Source organism: Ylistrum balloti, unplaced genomic scaffold (assembly GCF_031769215.1).
Source record: "Ylistrum balloti isolate Yb309-2 unplaced genomic scaffold, AGI_CSIRO_Ybal_v1 Utg371356, whole genome shotgun sequence".
Taxonomy (NCBI): Eukaryota; Metazoa; Mollusca; class Bivalvia; order Pectinida; family Pectinidae; genus Ylistrum; species Ylistrum balloti.
The window spans coordinates 271600-286992 of NW_026782719.1; the positions used below are offsets into that span (position 1 = coordinate 271600).

The window sequence follows — 15393 nt, forward strand, 5'->3', positions numbered from 1 at the left end:
TCTTCAGTTCAACACTATCCATATATTTGCAATATAAAACAATTACTCTCAATAACACCGACTTTGAAAGATGGCGGGAAATTTTGAACTCCTAAACATGATAGGTTCTGGAACATATGGTGAAGCATGGCTAGCGAAAAATCTGAAGAATGAAAAGAAATGTGTCGTTAAAGTTATCAAAATTCTGAAGCTGTCTGAAAAGGAACTTGACAGATCTCTGACTGAGGTCTCCATTCTGGCCAGATGCAACCATCCCAACATCATCAGCTACCTGGATGCTTACGTGTTGGATGGTAACCTTAATATCGCTATGGAGTATGCAGACGGAGGTATATTTTGTTATGCTTTTTATCTGTGATGCCAAGGCCACATTTCCATTCAAGGCCGATAACTCAACCCTAGCTGTGTACTACTCATGTTATTTTCTTTCTCCAGACCTGCTTCATACGGGTCACCTAACTGGCATCTGCATGTGAGCATTAAAATGTCCGGTTAGGTTGCTAGGTCGAACCCAAGCAGTTTCAGAGTGTTCCTTCCTATCACAGAGTTAGTGCTGTTGACCACTCCCAAAGGTAGAATGTACAGGAGATTGAGATGCTTCCTTGGAGATATCGAACCTGGGTTGTTGTTGTCAAAGCCATTGTGAAGGAGTAGTGTAGAAGTTAAGAGTACAGATAACCTTACTAACATCAGCTAATGGTCCATTTAGTCAAGCAGTATGTTGTTTGGCTATTCACCGAAGGGTGGTAGTTTCGAAGCCCAGATTTGGCGGTGTCTTTTCATTACTCCTTCCTATTACATTAGCAAAGATTACCTGGAGTGTGGGGATGAGGGGAAGCTTAGAGAAAAAATGTTAAAATATATAATTTTTGAAAATATTTATTTACATTTAACATCAGACTATGTACAATGGTACAATTTAGTGTAGGAGAACATTGAGAAGTCAGCTGATCTTTAAATATGTCTACAGAAGCACTGTTTACAATGGCTGAAGGGAAGATATCCCATTGGACAATGGTGCATGGAAAGAAGAACCATTTGAAGGCATCATTTGTTGCAGATATATTTCTGAAATTTTGTTTGTTTGATTTTTGTGTTCTACTGTCAATAGGAAAGAGGAACAGCAATGAAACATGTGATTACAATACATTCTTCAAAATTTTGTATTAGGAAAAATGTATCAATTGCAAACCATAGAAAAATATAGCTAAAATACTGTATATTAGCAAATTAAATTTCACTCTGTTTTCATCAAAACAGTGTAGTTTGGGCATTTAATTTTGATATTTGTTGAAAGAGTTCAGGTCATCAGGTCATGAGAAAAAATCTCTGGTGACCTTTGTGATCAGCATTTGTCCATTGTCAAGCATAAATCTTTTTTAAAACAATTGCATTTTCTACATAATTTTTCAGCTTTTGATGAAAATTGATAGGAATCTTACTCATTTTTATTGTAATTAATCACTATTGATAAAAAATACAGTGTATACATTTGAGGCGACTAAGGGAAATTCAGAGTGATCAAAACAAAAGTCAGAATTTAGTAAAATATTTTACTGTGCTTAATGTATTTCAGGTGATCTACACAAAAACATTGTTGGTCAAAAAGGGATTCATTTTGGAAAAGAGGTATGGTATACACACTGGCAAAATCATTCTTTATTGTATTATGATTAAATTCATATTTCTGGGCACATGCTGATCATCTTTCCTGATTGATAAAGGAAAAAAACTCAAGAAAAAGTAATATTTACGAAAACAGCATAATTTCTGTTTTTTTTTTTTTTTTTTCTTTCTTTTTCTTGGAAATCAGAAGTTATAGAGTCTGTATCTGAAAAATAAGACATCGAATTTCTAAAATTCCCAGAAGTCTCATGAAGCGTATTTGTCTAGCCAGGAATTAAGAAACCTGTGACTGTTAGCCATTCTCTGCTTTTAATTTCAGGTGATTTTTGACTGGTTTGTCCAAATCTGTCTGGCACTGAAGTACATACATTCCAGTAATATTCTCCATAGAGGTGAGGAAAAATTTGACTTTTTATCATTGGACTGAAAATCTCCGCATTTATTTGAAATCCACACCATAGAAATGGATATGTCTTGATATTTAATTCAATAAAGTTGACTGGATGTACAAGTGTATGCTATCACTCCATCATTTATAGTGGTGCGCACATCCATTAAAATTAGCAAGTCATCACTAGTTGTCATCAACATAACATCATAATCCTGCAATAATCCCCAGTTGGTGATGGGGGAGGGGATGTGTGTTTGTCAACACAGAATCTCTGTCTCAAAGTCAGGGGTTGATTTATTACAAGAAAATACCAATAAGTCAACACAATCATATCCAATCCAAAATTCAATAAAATTGCAGCAAAAATATGAAAAAAATGAAACATTTATACAGAGACTTATGAAAAAGTACAAGGAGAATAAGACCAGGCGTTCCAGAAGTTTAGTGTTTTCTGCTTCATCGACAACATTAATCATGTAAATCTTGGTCAATCCAAGTAAGTAATGTCAGGTTCTCTAATAAGAACAAGGTATACAACAATAGAACCAACAGGCAAAGTAACAAGTATCAAACATGTACAGCTTCATATCACAAAAATAAATAGAATATTTCTCCATGAGATAATGGGACACCACTGGTTTATGATTTTATTGAATAGAAAATATTAAGTGAGATTATTACTGGCAGTGGGCTTATTCATGGATACAAATGGTCATTGTATGAAAAAATCTTACACCATTGTCAGATGGCTGACATTTTTTTGACCCCCATATTGGATTTGATTACAATCTCTATATGTACAGGTTTTTTTATTACTACTCAGATCTGAAGTCCCAGAACATCTTTCTGAACAGCAAGCGTGTCATCAAACTTGGAGATTTTGGGATTGCAAGGATACTACGTGACAGTGGTGACCATGCTGTTACTACCATAGGCACACCATTCTATCTGAGTCCAGAAATATGTCAACGTAAACCGTATCCTCAAAGATTTTTAAATGTCAGTGATGTAAGGTTTATCACCAGTATTTGAGCAAGTAATGGTGACCCATGACCTGTGACCCATGACCTACAAAATTTGACAGATATACAACAATATATACATCCTATAGTCAATGTTGTTTATGACATCACTTACCTGATTCTCATTATTTTCACTTGATGGCCTTGACTCATAAATACATAAAATGTTTGTACTTGACACCTTTGTTCTAATAGATCACCTTGACTCATATTTGACCTTATGACCTTTGACAATGCTTGAACCCAGTGTTTTACCCATTGGCCTTTAATTATAGTTAATTGAGTCAACCCCTATGTATAATAACCTTACAATGTTTACCAATTCTTGAACCCTGTATTATACCAAATGACCTTTAACTATACTTAATTGAGTACACTGCTGTTTATGACCTTATGACCTTCACCTTTATGTAAATACTTGACTTCCGCTTTTAACCTTAATCCGAGACCAGATATAACCACAAAAGTGATATGTGGGCAGCTGGATGTGTGCTGTACGAAATGTGTTGTCTACGCGTCCCGTTCAATGCTCCAAACTTTGATTCCCTTGTAATGATAATTCTGCAAGGAAAGTGTGACCCCATTCCAAGGTAGGTATAGATAATCAGAAACTTTAAATCCTAAATGAATTGATTTTATTCTGGCAAAACTATTTTGTCACTTGTTTTCATTTCAGGGGTGTATATTAAACATGTTAAACAACGTACATCTTAACTACTGTATATAGATTGTTGTATTGAAAAAAGATATCATAGATCCACATGTATTATGAAACAATGTACATGTTGTTTAACTCCAGTATACATCAGCTTGTTGTTAAATATTAAAAGCATCAAGAGACATCCATTTTTTTGTCTAAAGTCCATCTTTGTCCACAAATGCAGACCATCTTGTTACTTGTTACTGACTTAACAAGAAAGAATTTGGTTTTAGCTTGTCAAATAACCGTCTGGACTACAATGTACATGTAGAAATTTGAAATATGGAGTTTGATTTTCTTATTACTTTTAGTTAAGTGCGAAGTTGCTAAATTCACATGCTTTGAATTGTTTGTTTTTCTTTTTTTGGGATCTTTCAAAACATAAGATTCCTTGTCCTTTTAAGTTAACCTTTAAACTCTCTGTAATAATGTGACTTGTCACTGGAATATTTCAGATACTTTGGAGCTACTCTGGAGCACTTGATCCACAGACTACTTAACAAGGATCCAGACATCCGGCCAACAGCCAATGAGATTCTTTCAATGCCACAGCTGAGGTCCTACACATTACGGTATGAACAAGGAGAAGATCACATGCGATGTTCGATCACAGAAAAAATTGCTCAAATTGTTTTACCTGATGATGGAAAAAACAAACCTTTAAAGTCAAACAAGGATTCTTCAGATGAGAAACAGGATATGAAGAAATCGAGTGAAGATAATGTTAATGTTTCCGCACCAAAAGACACAGACGTCCTAGAAGTTTCCAAAAGGAGATCTCTAGAACGCAAGCAAATTGATAGTGCATATGCACCGAAAAAACCGGTTAAGGAGAAAAAAGTTTTGTCTAAAGGTGGTCATGTTAAGGAAGTCCCTCGACCAGCGAAAAAGATACCTCTGGCGAAAAACAACTCCCAACTGGCTCTCCGTAAAATGTCTGTAAACAAGATGGAGGAGAAACAGATTGATAACTTCAGTAAACAGAAATCTAGAGAGAAAAAGACGGTCAACGATAACATAAAGAGGGGAAAACCATCAGCTGATAAAGAAAATGTAAGATAATTTAATTGAAGGCTTTTTTATACACCAACTTTGATATATGATCATAAAATGAAAACAAATTTTATAGAGTTTGGTTTGATACTGCATGGTTCAAATTTTCCAAATTATTGATAAATAACATTTTACGATAGTCTGATGCCTCAAATATTTCTGTTCAAAATATCTTTCACTGACTTCTCTAACACTGTAAAGTAAGATATATATTCGTTTACATACCAGTCTAGTCAGTCATTTTTAATCATTACAGATATCTGGAGTCTCAGGATGTCAACTTTATATGGTTAAGTGGGAAAACATTTCAGGATAGTCTTGTCATTACTAAATTAATATTTTTGATTGGGGTCAGGATTCATATTTCCTTGTATCATCAACATACATTCATCCAGAACTTTGTAACCCAGACCTCAAGAACAAAGTCAAATTAACTTTTTCTGTTATGCCTACAAATACCATTTTATATAAACGTTTTCGTATATATTGGTTTTATTTTTGGGTTTTAATACTTTTGCTATAGGTCAGGGTAGATCTAGATATCCCAAATGTATATTGCTTGGCATCATTGATAGTAATTAAAAATTCAAACTATTTTCAATGCCTCAATGTGGTATAAAGTGATTACAAAATATAATCTGTCACCTCTGCACATTTTTCTGATAAATCAGAGAAATCTCAACCCCTGGGATAAGATTTTTATGCTCCCCAAAGGGAGAGCATATAGTCACGACTTTGTCCGTCCATCATAATTTGTCTGGAGCATAACACAAAAACTATTAGAGGTGTCAACTTGAAACTTCAAAGGTAGATAGATCTCAACAGGAAGAAGTGCAGAGTACCAGAACCATCACTCTTTTTTTTTTAATTTAAGAGTTAATGTCCTTTGTTATTTTTCATGCTTAAATTTTATCCAGAGCATTACACTAAAGATATAAGAGGTATCAACACGAAGCTCCCTAAGTAGATATATCTCAACAAGAAGGTAGGGTAGTGCTCTAAAATCATACCTCTCTAATTGCCAATTTTTATTTTTCACACTTAAATTCTGTCCCATTTGTGGAGCGTAACCTGTTTCTGATGGCCCTTGTTAAAGTTGAATTTAACTTTTGCTAAACTTTGAAAATCCTAGGCTTGAGTTAATACATGTTCCACACAGGTCAACAATGTTATCGGTCCATTTGTTCTTTAAAGGTTGATCCCGGACAGCTATCTGGTAAAACCTATGCTGTGAAAAACCCAAAATTCAGGCACCTGTCTCACGCTGCTCCAAGGATCTGTAGCATCATCAGTCGCCAGAGGGCAGCACTGTCAGCAGATCTTGAACGAACCAACAAAAAGGACTTAAAGGTAATCATACTGCATGTAAAACAAATACAGAATTTGTAAACTTGGTCCGATTTGAGGATGACTTGGAACTCCTTTTTGGTGCTGAAATATAGTAGAAATTTAATATAAATTTGGTAATATATTCTGTGATAACTTGCTAGTTTTTCAAATGTTTACAATCATCCTGATTGGACGAAAGTAATGACATAATTACATGATATAATAATTTGATTTAAATAATTTAAATTTGATAATTCATTTCCATATTGGCTAATCATCAAATAATCTGGAAACCAACAACAAGGGCCAGGGGGAATAACTCAAATAGAACCAAGGGCAAGGGGAATAACTCTAGCTTATAGAATCAACAGATCCACCACAGTTGGAACAACTAAGAGATGCTCCCAAAATATTTTCGGGAGGTGCATAGCCTAACACTTTCTGGCTGTGGCAAATTGTGTTTCCCTGGAGGCTGAGAAACTGACAAATCTGTGCTGACGTGGTTTTGTCCACAAGTAAGACACTTTAGCCTGATTGCTCTGGAGAGATTGCACTTTGATTGAAACTGCAATTTATTTAGATTTCCATGTTCTATTGGACATGGGCTTATTACCAGATAAGTAAAGTTTTTCTCGATGTTACTTATAAATTATTGCTTTTCTTTATTTTTGAAAGACTGGAATACGGTCAACTGACAAACCGAATACAGAGGAGAAATCTGGGGACTCTCTGGGGGATGTGAGAACAATGATTGTAAATGGTGACCTTGACAACAATGATGACGAAGTCTTTCAGAACACGTTATCCATGTCTGCAGAAATACCAGAACGTCCAGTCAGAGATGAATCCTGTGGTCAGCAAGAAAAGAGGAAATCCTTAGGGATGCAGCCAAACTGCTGGAAGACTTACATTAAAGGGAAGCAACTCCCGAGGAGGTCAACTTCCTGTGAAAATGTTAAGTCTAAAAACACAGGACAGAAAATTGGACAGAGGGCTATGTCAGATGGCAACATCCAGGGAAATGTGAGGAAAGTGAATGAAAAAACATACCTTGTATCAAAACTGGCATCTAAAGAAGGAGGTAAGTAGACTAAAAGATATACAGTATTCTTGTTTTCAGGAGGGAGATAGGTACAGTTAAAGATAAACAGTCGGCTTGGTTTTGTATTAACATATGTAAAGGTTGAAAGAAAGAGAATTGGGATCATATGCAATGACATTCCAAATATCAGTAAGACAATGCCATGGAGTCTGTGCCTTAATCTTGATAATGGTTTCTGTTTAGATTCCAGAGTGGATAAGCTCCCTCCATCAGGAAAAAGGACTGTGGCTGTGTTTATTGCCAAAACCTTATACAACACCATCCTCGACACCCAGTCAACACCTTCTGCTGCAGCCGGAGCTCTCTACTGCCACCTGGTGGATGTGTTTGGTCAGAAGAGGGCTAAAGCATTGGTGGAATGTACATCTCAGTGCCTGTCACATCAGAAGGACTTCAGTGTTGTTCAGCAGGAATACAGTGATAATGAATTGGTGTACTTCCCTCTGGTGGTCCAGTACCTCGCTCAACAGAACGTCATGGACTAGAGGTCAAGTGTTTTGCTCTGCAGAACGTCATGGACTAGAGGTCTAGTACCTTGATCTACAGAATGTCATGGACTAGAGGTCCAGTAACTCGCTCAACAGAACGTCATGGGCTAGAGGTCAAGTATACTCGCTCTACAAAACATCATGGACTAGAGGTCCAGTATTTTGCTCTACAGAACTTCATGGACTAGAGGTCCAGTAACTTGCTCTACAGAACTTCATGGACTTGAGATCCAGTACCTCGCTCAACAGAATGTCATGGACTAGAGGTCTCGTATTTTGCTCTGCAGAAGTTTGTGGACGAGTCATACAGTAACTCTCTCTACAGAATTTCATGGAATGGTGATTCAGTAGCTTGCTCTACAGAACTTTAGAGACCGAGTGGTACAGTACTTCACACTACAGAATGTCGGGGATTATTGATTAAAGATCAATAAAATGACACTATACTTTGCATTTTGAAGATTCTATTTTTTCAATGAAATATTAACACATTTTGAACAAACTTAAAAGTGTTTGAAGCTGACATCTAATCACTTAAGTTAAAAGTTAATTCTTCTGTGGAGTTCAACTGTAGCCCCTAAACATTTAATACTGTTTATAGCAGGCAGGGTGAGACTTGCAATCCTGTGACTAAGTGTTAAACAAAGTGTAGCCGAGTTGATCATGACTGAAGTACACCGTTACCATCTTACTTGCTTTTTTCTACAGTCTGTTTACCATTTCATAACACTCATTTCAACCTAAGTGTACATAGGACTTTAGAACTGTTGAATAAGTTTACTGATTCCTTACCATCTCGTACACTACGTACGTCAGTGATAATACGCTTCACCCTGGTCGTTTGTCTAATTGAATCGCCACACTCAAATTAAATACAATAGTGTTTTGTTTTTTGATGAGCCTTAAGTCATAACGGCACCAAGAGGAACCTATATGTACATATGAAATTTGAGAAAGATGCATTCAGTTTGTTGGAAAGATCCTCCAACTTGCTTTGGGTATCCATGAAAACAAAGTTGTTATATTTTGATGCCGACCTCTATATGTAACACACCAGAAATAATACTTTCATAAGAGTGGCATACCAAAGGCTTTTTTAAAGGTTTCAAGAGAGGGTCCAGAGGCGAAGCCCGTTGTCAGTTGGGGGAGGGGGGGGGGGCTGGGCAAAAAAGACATTGTCATAGGAGGAGGGGGGCCTGGGCAAAAAAGACATTGTCATAGGAGGAGGGGGGGCCTGGGCAAAAAAGACATTGTCATAGGAGGAGGGGGGGCCTGGGCAAAAAAGACATTGTCATAGGAGGAGGGGGGCCTGGGCAAAAAAGACATTGTCATAGGAGGAGGGGGGGCCTGGGCAAAAAAGACATTGTCATAGGAGGAGGGGGGGCCTGGGCAAAAAAGACATTGTCATAGGAGGAGGGGGGGCCTGGGCAAAAAAGACATTGCCAGATAATTAATCTCATTTAAAATTCATCTGTTTGCCACTTGTCTCATTTTCAAAGTAGCAAACAATGAGTAGTTTTCCACACAAAGCTGAATAAGTATGTTTACTATTTCTTGGTAGTAGCATTCCTCTTTCTCCAATCTATGATGTTTACATATTCTAAGGCTTCGTTTCAGTATCATGGTTTCTGGTAGATTTTGACAGAGAATCTGACAACACTTGGTTTCCTGATATGCAGATTTATGAAATTTTGGAAAGGAATTTGATCTCAATCACCATTGATTTAGAAATTTGAATATAGATTATGTACAAGTGTAATGATTCAAGTCACACTTCAATTTTAGATGTTGATATAATTATTGTGAAAAGATCCTAATTAGAAACGATGACCTTTCAGATTTGCAGGAAATTGTCACAAGACTGAAGACTTTTGGTAAATGTTTAATGTACAATGTAACGATGATAACAAATTTATTAAACCAAGAAAACAAATCTACATCTGATGTACACAAATTCAATCCTTTGACTTCATAACATCCGACATATTTATAAACTTTGTCAATATGACACAAATATGGAAGAATTTCAAAAGTTGAAAATAGTAAATTAATGAAAACATGAAGAAACCCAAAATCAAAGTGGTATTTTTTCAGATTTTATGTCAATACACAGTACACGAGTGATTTTTTAAACTTCTATGACGCCAGTGGCTGTTTTACTGTTTGCTAACAGTGGTGATCAATTTTGATAGCAAATTATAGTAAAAGAAGTATTTTGAATTTTTATTATTAAATTTTAAATCGTACGAATGAATTTTTTCAACAACACAGAAATGAAATGACAGGCGGACATGTACCAAGAAAACTTGTCGCCGAACAAGGCCTTGACCTTGGTGATGATGTATAGAAATCAGACCTCGCGGGTCTACCTTAAATTTCCCATAGATTAAGCAAAAAAATATTTACAAATCATAGATCATACGTCAAATGATGTAGCATTTATCTTTAATTTGAAATATATATAATTAAGGATGTATGCTACATTTTTGTGACGTATGATCTTTCTGTGAAAAAATACCACATTGAAATAATTATATTGTATTTGTCACGATTTTTGTACTCAAGAAAATCGTCATTATGAAAATAATTATAGAAAATTAAACCAAAAGTCATTTATCGAATAAGGGAGAAGAATTCTTGCAAAAGTCCATGGAAATACTCTTGCACCGTTCGGTCTTTCATACTGTTTTTCGACACATCCTTCTGTGGGGACAATGCTTGGACGGAGAGCACTTCTCGGATCCTTCGGTTTCTCACCGAATTCCTGGCGGATTCCCTGGAATGCTTGGAGGTTTTGCTCCGTTGCATTTCGCACAGTCGAAGTTGACAGAAAACAGCCGTATGTCCTTGTAAAACGCACGCATTACCATGACAACGCGATGAGTACATTCCTGTTGCTCGCACAGTCCTGGACTAGACCCTGCCTTCAGACACTTCCGTTTCTTTCCATCACACTCCATTGTTTTAATTAATTTGTCTTTGAAATTGTCGACTTGTTCTGAAAAAATAGTATTGTATTTCATGTGAATATAATCTTATATCATAATCTTTGTTTTAAAAAACTAACTTAACGGAATTTCAAAACATGATTTGGCAATTTCAATTTTTTACTTTAACAATTTAACTCTCTAAGAATAATTTTTAAATCATAAATACATTATGCAAGCAATCAGCATCCAAAAACCATTCCTGCACTAGAAATTGGGAACGCCCTTGTCATCGGACATATCGGGTTTACAAAACAAGGTATTTGACAATATATGTTCGTACACTAGGCTATATCTGCGGTATGGCACAGTTATATTTTACTGAAGAAGTAACTTTTTTCCCAATAAGTGGCATTCATCGTCTTATGAATGACATATACATATACAATTATTGACTTGTTTTCAGGTGAATATCGGGATTTATTAACCATATCTTGCAGTTGACATTGCCGGAGGCCGGAGAGTCCTCAGAAAATATTACCTTCTCGGGATACTAAAATACACGTACCGGTATTCAAACAGTCAACAGTTGTGTATTTTTAACCTTCGGACAGTTATAGTGAAACATACTTTTTGACGCTGCTCCGAGTACCATGCTCTTGGTCATTTGCTTTCGGAACACTTTGGTGTCTTCGTAGATAAGTATACGGAAAGTAGACATGTTGAGATGGATGTCTTGAGATCCGTCCCGACAGCGAGGCTCGTTCTCGGGGTTGCTCAGGCTTTCACACGCTGTTTGATAAAAGACCATTTATTATCATTCTGCGACATATTTAAAATTAGTGAATATTTATGTTAGAATCAACGTTCCTGTTCAAAATAACAAAAATAAGAATCTAAATATGTATAATTCAAATGTAAAATTCCATCGTTTTTGCATCATCTCGATATAAACCTTTGATGAACCGGCAACATTTCGGACCACCAAAGATGATAAGAAACTAGAACAATATTATGTTATAAAGTATTATAGTAAATACTCAAATAAAGTTTATCTTTTACGGATCCTAGATTACGTAAACCTGTCACAATGTAAACAGTCCGTACGTGCTAACGGAGACACTGTCGTGATGAAGCATTTAGAGCACAATACAATAAGTTTGCCCGCAGAACTATGTCATATATATCGACCATGAATGACATCACAACAATATGCTTTTAGTTATAGTCCCTGTCCTATCAGTCGATTTAAGCTGAAATCAATTATTCACTATTCACAGTATAATCCGCCAGGTGGCATACCGTCACCATTTCTAAGGTCACGTGTGATTTATTGTACCGTACAAAAAACAAACAAGTAAAAAGCAATTGTAATAATCTAGAGGCAGATACAGAAGAGAAAACTAGGAATTAAACTGCATCATACAACTGTTTCGTCCTTCCGGGACTTGTCAGTGTTGCTACATCATACAACTGTTTCGTCCTTCTAGGACTCGTCAGTGATGCTACATCATACAACTGTTTCGTCCTTCCAGGACTTGTCAGTGATGCTAAGGGCCTATTTTGAAGACTATGAGGCGACTAAGGAAAATCCGAAGTAATCGGGGGAAAAAGTCAACATACTAACCTGTCTTTCCTATTCGCCATTTCCATAATTCCACCTCGTCTTTCTTTGCGTTGTCGAAGGCCACAAACAATTCCTTGCCCTCTATGTGTCTGTAAATCAGATGGTCGGTCCTTTTAGGGATACACATGTGACGTAGGAACCGAGGGATCCTCGTCCTGTTGTACACGGGGCGGTTCGTCAGCACGGGCGGCATTGTGGTTACCACCGGCTCGCCGTGGTGGTGTCGATGTTTGTGACCAATGGCATCTGTAGGAAAAGGAAAGCGTCTCAATGAAAGATTTTTGAAAAACGTCCCCGGCAACAGTGATTTTACGAAGATGCGTATTTTTCTTTTTTTCTCGAATTCAGTAATATCTTTATTAAATTCTCTCCCCATGTCAATATACTTCTGTTGCGAGATCCCGAACTTCCAACCAAAACTAATGTAGATATCATACTGGTCGTACTTTCCTTCATCAACTAAAAAAATATTCGAAACTAGTTAGTGGACGATATAGGCAACCAGAACTTTTCCCTTCTAATCTATCCCTTTCCTTCTTTCTCTATAATAGTAGAATATTGAAAATTGACAATGATTACTAGTATCTGCTTGAAACTGTGAGAAACGTTTCCTTCTTGCACAAATACCCGAAAGTCAAGAATCTGGTACCTTGGTACAAGTCTCGCTTGGATCGGCCCCGTCGTCCACGCTTTCGTTTGTTCTTGTTTTTCTTCCTGTGTTCCTTCCGAATGTCCTTGAAACAGACTTTTCTTATCTTCTTTTGTTTGAGCCTACTGGTGCGGTCGTCACAGGTTTTACAACAGGCCAAGGCATTCTTGAATTTAGGTTCCGCACAGGTTAGCTCTCTGGCCGAAGGACAGCGAAGCCGACTGCATGATATGGTGCCGTCCTGTACCAAACGAAAACACCTAATTGTCGTCTCACTAATTAATTAATTTTCTCATGCCCAAAATGCTTACAAGTATATGAAATTACATGTTAATTACATGTTGACTCATTTAATAAAACGTGAACATTACAAATATGCTCAATCCCTGGATTGTTGCTAGTAAAAAGTACATTACGTATATCCCCATCCCCGGGATTGTTGCAAGTTAAAAGTACATTACGTATATTCCCACCCACGGAATTGTTACAATTAAAAAGTACATTAAGTTTATCCCCACCCCCGGGATACTCACGTTGCATATACACTTTATACAGTTGTCTGTACTTTTATTCCACGTCTCGTTGTGTTTAAAGTTTAGTCCTGGGCCGTCAGTGACAGTGCAATCTAAAAAACAAATGTTATCGTCAACCACTTTACTCCTGCACATTTTAATCTATTCACCTGTAGTACTTAGTACCGTTTCCAAATCCCACCTCACAGAATTGATCTTAAAATTATGTCCGGGAAGGGGAATTAAGGAGTGGGGGGGCGGGGGTAGGGTGTTGTGCTTACATATGCCGAATATTAGTTCAACATGTGACGAGGAAGGGTTAGGAAAGTGGCGTAATTTTCTACGTAAACACGTTTCTGTAAAATCTTCAACTGTTAGGCTACAAATAACAATGCTAGAAAATTATATGTTCATTGCAATTTAAGAGTCAAAGCTCGGCGACATTATTTTTTTATTGCACAAAACATCACATCCTTAATCAAGAACTTTTAACACATGCTTGCTATATATGGGCATTCCAAATTTCGGTTTTTGGGAAATCCGACTTTTCTGAGGAAAAATACCTATAGACGTTGGTATTTGAATCTCTGTATTTTCTTATTTCGATATTATCAAAGATCACAATAAAATCTTGTTTTTGTCCCCAAACAGTCTCCATTAATTGGTTTTAACTTATAACCATTATAACCATACCCGCTGTGAATGGGTAATATAATTCCAAAGTTAAATCAATTTAAAACATTTTCTGTCAATCATCCTGTCCTAAATTTACTGTCTGCAGTTTCTAAGAAAATTCCCCTTTTCTCTAGATTTTGGATAGAGGTACATTTACATCTACATTACAGTACATGTTTTTTATGAGGAAAAAACGTGAAATGTTTTTGCAGGATGAAAATCTTATACTGAAAAAATGCAACAAAACATGATAATCCATCACCGATGTTTTCTGTAATGAAGTGTGCAAACGCATGCGTATTCATATATTACAAATATGTACCAAGTCTTTAGTGAGTGTTATTATTATTATTATTATTGTTATATTATTAGATTGGACTACCATACATTATGAACAGTGTTCAGAAATATTTCAACACAAAATAGCCTTTAATACATTTAACAGAAAACAAAAAAGGCCCTTAAAAAACTGAATTTCGTGACTTTTGACATGTCCATACTTTCTTCGTTGTTTGCAACCCTCGATATTAATTATTCTGTTTGTGAGGCTATGTCGCCAGACAGAGAAACAAAGTCTGAATTTTTATCAAATGTGGCTTGTTTTTTTTCACCCACAAGCCAGTGACGAACATAGGCAGTGAGTATAAACGAAATGACCTCAGAGTACAGTCGAGTCAGATTGGGAGTAGAATGGTGTGTGCTCCCGTTGATGGTAAAATCCAGACTGGCGACAGCACTGCTGTCCAAATTAGATCAACAATTATTGCAACGTATGTAACATTGTGAACAATGGTGCCAGGTGTTGGCCATACAACTGATATATTGTTGCCACATCCTGCTTGTTTGTAAATATTACTTGACACGTGACATTTCAATCTGAAACCTGTGAAAACAGATACAACTGACAACAATACACCACTGTTATAGTTTACAACTATTCGCGTATTTTTTTTTTAATTTGAACTTGTGCCCAATCCTCTCGTCACTATTTTGGCAAAAACACATTAAACCAACAAAATGATTAATATCTACATCCTGTATGATAATGGATAAACATAAAAATTTCCTTACCTCAGGAGTTTACAGGTAAAAATAGCGTCGGTACGCCGTGCAAAATATGTATGGTTCTCTTTTTAAAGACATTATCTTCCGATTTCGATCGAAAAAATGAAATTTTTGTTTTCAAAGCCGGTGAGTTTATAATACTGGATAAAGGTTAGACATTATCGTAACGTAAATATAAACAGATATCTACGGAAGCGTATAAGTGCAACTTTAAAAAAATTATTTTA

The 15393-nt window shown here is 36.4% G+C and overlaps 1 protein-coding gene across 1 annotated transcript; it reads left to right on the forward strand.

The window, feature by feature from the left end:
• Window positions 1–70: 70 nt before the first annotated feature.
• On the forward strand, window positions 71–7708 carry LOC132562151 (serine/threonine-protein kinase Nek1-like). The gene is made up of 9 exons (XM_060226879.1): window positions 71–329; window positions 1577–1629; window positions 1946–2018; window positions 2841–2994; window positions 3492–3629; window positions 4195–4792; window positions 5987–6155; window positions 6822–7202; window positions 7407–7708. The coding sequence occupies exons 1-9, from the start codon at window positions 71–73 to the stop codon at window positions 7706–7708; spliced, it is 2127 nt and encodes a 708-aa protein (XP_060082862.1).
• The last annotated feature ends 7685 nt before the right edge of the window (window positions 7709–15393 follow it).